Raw genomic sequence first — 4,310 nt, 5'->3', positions numbered from 1 at the left:
GAATAAGCAGCAGACTTATTCCTCTCCGCAGATATTTCCTCCTCAAATAAAAGCCTAGCTCCGCTGTGTTGTCCCAGAAGTAATAAGTCCTTTCTTTTGGGTTCGTCTTTGAGAAAGGCCAGTGATAACCACAGCAGCTGCCAAACACTGCCTGACGACACAGTGTGATGCCAGTTTCTCCAAAGAAAGGGCTCTGTGAAGTTAGGGATTATCTTTAGGTCAAGTCTTTTGATCTTGAATGTTATCTTTGTAAACATCTGCCTTTTTCAGATAAGAGGAATATAAAAATACTCCTGAAGTACCTGCTTGTTTTCTACAGCCACTGAATATTTGTTTTCTAAATGTATGCCATTATAATCTAATAATACAGCCCTCCCATGTAGGGTTTAATACATCATACTAGGAGTTTCACTGAAGCAGTTACTGAGTTAATTTTGGATATTGGTTTGTGGTGTTGGGGGGAGGAGGATTTTCAGTATATACCTTTTCTATATACTTTCATTAAACAAAGCCACAAAAGTCAAAAAATCAAAACACTTCACAAAGACCAATCATATTTGGGTTACTGCCATCTCTAAATACTGCAAGATAAATAAATAATTTAAAAATTTGAAAAACTTCTATTCCTTCTGAATAAAATCAAATGAAACTAACACACACTACTAACAAGACCACTAGGACAGAGAATCTGCCATATATGAATTATATGCTTTAAAATGGATGTTTCTTGTAATACCTTGTTAATGCTGTGAAAACACATTTAGCTGGGGGGTGCTTCATTGTTGCACAAAGTATAAACTGTAAATATTCATGTCACCTTTTCCCCATCTTTTGCTTTCCTTTTTTCTGCTCGACATTGCCATATCCGAGTTCCTCTAGATCTCCAAGGCATTTTTGTTTGTTTGTACTCTTCTCAAAAAAGCTATCTGGTAACCTAGGAAGTGCTGAAAACTCCCTCTAGGGATAGGTTGGAGAAGATATGACCACGAGATCATTGCTTTTGAAGAACTCTGAATGAAATTTCATTTACCGCTGTTTTGCCAGACAAAGCCTAGTATATTTTTACTTCTTTTTAATGTCATATTTGCATGACTACGGTGGCAAATAGGAGTTATTTATGTAGGTCCCTGTTTTAAGGCTTATGGGTTTGTCATCCATAAAATGGATGTTGTGTTTAGGTACCAGGTACCTCCTGGCTTGTGCATAATGTAAGTCATGCGACTCAAGCATGTCATGACCATTTAGTAAAAAGCCATATACAGTAGCTTGTGGTATGGATATGCTTAAGGTTTAGGGAAGTTTAGTGTACATTTCTGGATTTATCTTAACAACTGTAAAGATCACCCAGATTTACAAATGCAAAATATCCTCCATTCATGGGAGGGAATGGGACCGGATTAGAGGTTGGTGACTTAGGTTTATCTCCTTCATATCATCTGGTGAAGTAAGCACCTCTGCTTTATTCCTCTACAGTTCAATTCTTTGGATTTCCTCCCATATATGTATATTGTATTTATATGCATGATTCTTCTAATTTGAGACCAATAGGAAGGATCCTTATTTTTCTTTGTTTCTTGAAGCACTACAGAACCATTAATTGTATTTCTCTGCAAAGTCACTATTGGAAATTATTGTTCCCAATATTCTTCAAGCAAAACCAGCAGGACGAATTTCCTAGAAACCACACAGGTAAGATTTTTGCAGCAATACTCTTGCTTGTGGGGATCATTTTTATAAAATGAATGGCTGCCAAAGTCTGATCTTGATTAAGATAGTAGAAATCCAAATGGTACTTTGAGTCTGCCAGTCATAGCTGGCTTTGGCATGACTGTAAGGAGAAGTAGCCTTTTTGTAGGAGTCAGTTTTCTCCTGAGTTTTATAAAAATCTCTCTAGTGACACTCTGCAAGGAGAGTTTTGAACCTGCTTCAGCCTAACTCACTACTATAACTCCTTGTATCTGCAGAGATACTTAAGAAATGGGAGTACTTATCACCCAGGGCCTTAGGAGACAGAGTTCTCTGAACTCTCATCTACTCTACTGTTTCCATTATTGTCTTATGGGTAATGGATTCCAGTTTTCAATTCACTGAAAACAATGGTAGTATTTCCTTTTATTTCTGTGTGAACAGGAGTTTACCAATAAGTGTTTCTAGGGAATATTCTTCATTGTAAAAACAAGAGTTGTTTGCATGTCATTCTCTGGATTGCCTCAGTGGGAATAAAAGCTGTTAAACCATGTTAGCTTTTCCTAGTGAAAAAAATACTTAGAGACTGGATCTTGCAAACTTTTGATTATCTCCAATGAATTGATGAAGGCCTTAAATTCCCTTCAAATTCTCTGGAAATATAAGACTTCCAAGGCCTGGATATGTCCACATTGCTTGGAAATGCTTATTCCGGCTGTAACTGTAGGAGAGGCAGAAGCGAGGATAATAGTATTTCTGAAGTTGGAAGTAATTTCAGTCTTCTTTTGATTTCCAATCTGTGGTACCACGCATTATATGTTCTTTACTGATTCTAGATTACCTTTTTGGTACTTTGTCAAATTAGAGCAGTTGGGATACCCCCAGCCTTAAGTTGACTTTCTGATCAACTTTTCAGACGTTTTTGCAAAATTACAGGCTTCTCTGTAACTGCTGCAAAGCCATCAGAAAGCTGAAATTGTCCAAGTTTCAACCTGTCTGCCATATTTCCAGCAGAATTGAAATTAAGTTGGACCCAGAGAGTTTCACAGTGCAGAAATACTCTTGAAGCTTACTGCACAAACTGGTGAAAGATATTTCCTGTATCAACCTGAAATCTACATCAAAAAACTAATGCAGCAGTGAGCATTCAGATTTGATGTGACTCAGAATAGAAATGCTGCCTAGTTGAAGAGTTTTTTTCAGGAGGATTTTCCTGGGTACTGGAGGGCTTATTCCCTAGCAAAGGGCAGGACAGCAATCATTTGGACTCAGCTGCTTCACGTAAGTTGTATCATGTGAACATATCATCTCCAACAGAGAGAATATGTGAGAAAGTGAAGGGAGGAGTGAAAGATGAAGGAGTTGAGACACTAGAAACTGATGAAATAAAAGTTACCATGGATCATTAGGTTAAAAAGAGGAGAGGATTCAATTTTGTGTTATTCAATGCAGCATAAACATTTCAGATAGAAAATGTATTATTTCATTTGTACATGACTATCAAAACCAGTCTGAAATCTTGCCTGCAACTGTTTCTAAAATACTGAGTGAAGATGTTACCCATATCTTTAGAATATGCACAGGAACTGCCTTCTGAGGACTACCAAATCAGCAGAATTGTCATTTGTTACTATTACACCTTGAAGCTCTTGGGCCACCTGGCACATTAGGAACAACCCCTATTTGCTGTAAGATTAGCTTGGATAACTAGAGAGGGAGCTCAGTTATTCAAAGCCAGCTGCATGTCAGTAGGAGCCAGATGTCTGTCAGCTCCTGCACAGAGCTGATCAGAGCAAAACCCACATTTGCAGGGTTTAAAATCAGCACTTTCTGTCTTTAAATATTCTGACTATAGCTATCAAGTCTTGTTACCGTAATTACTTTGCACTGCATCTGTCAAAGAAATGTTTCCAGAGCCTACCCTTCTTTCCAATTTAATGTGGAATAAAGTTATCTAATCTCTCTCTCTCATTTATCATCTAGGGACGTCAGCATATTTGGACTCTCCCTGTAGCTAAATTGTATGACAGCGCCTACTATTTCCGTGTAGCTGTACCGGTAAGCCTTTGCAAATGGCGACACGGCAAAAGACAGATAGTATTTGAACTGAGACAAGATCCTATATGAATCTCCTTTATTTTTCTTCTGCAGGGTTTTGCAGATTGCTTGACAGATCCTTATTTTGCTGGAATATTTTTTACTGATTACTACTTTTATTTTTATCGGCAGTGTAACTAAAATGTTGGCAATCATTCTGTTCTTTGGGGAAAAGACAAGGAAGCTCTTCATGTGAAAAAAGAGACTTGTGAATGACACTGGACATTTTTTTAAACTTCTTGCTGAGCTGTATGGCATTCTCTTGTTTGTTTCACTTTTAAAACAAAAATAAAGTGACAAGAACTGTAGCTCTGCGTTTCCAGGAACTGTTTCTAAAAGGACATGAGGCAATGGAGTATATGATATGTAAATAAAATAATTCCAATAATCATAGTGAAGTCCTATGATGTTGTACATACAGCAGACAAGAACAAGTGGGTGGGAGCTCTGCTGAGCTGGGATACACTCCAGTCCTGAGAAGATGGTAAGATGATAAAATAGTATTTGCAGTCAGGACCTGCTCGTGT

General features: G+C 37.7%; 1 protein-coding gene across 1 annotated transcript in view; it reads left to right on the top strand.

Moving 5' to 3' along the window:
- Positions 1-3,744, top strand: part of MYRFL (myelin regulatory factor-like) — a gene marked incomplete at its 3' end in the record, with an annotated part of 31,199 nt that extends 27,455 nt beyond the window's left edge. Inside the window, exons 16-17 of the mRNA XM_010018570.1 lie at positions 1,653-1,689; positions 3,670-3,744. Coding sequence (XP_010016872.1) covers positions 1,653-1,689; positions 3,670-3,744 — 112 coding nt within the window. The remainder of the gene's footprint in view (positions 1-1,652; positions 1,690-3,669) is intronic.
- Positions 3,745-4,310: the final 566 nt, after the last annotated feature.

This window comes from Nestor notabilis, unplaced genomic scaffold (genome assembly GCF_000696875.1).
Source record: "Nestor notabilis isolate BGI_N333 unplaced genomic scaffold, ASM69687v1 scaffold9567, whole genome shotgun sequence".
In the NCBI taxonomy this organism is placed as follows: domain Eukaryota; kingdom Metazoa; phylum Chordata; class Aves; order Psittaciformes; family Psittacidae; genus Nestor; species Nestor notabilis.
Note: the sequence above shows the minus strand (reverse complement) of the source record. Positions and strands in the feature narration are given on the sequence as shown.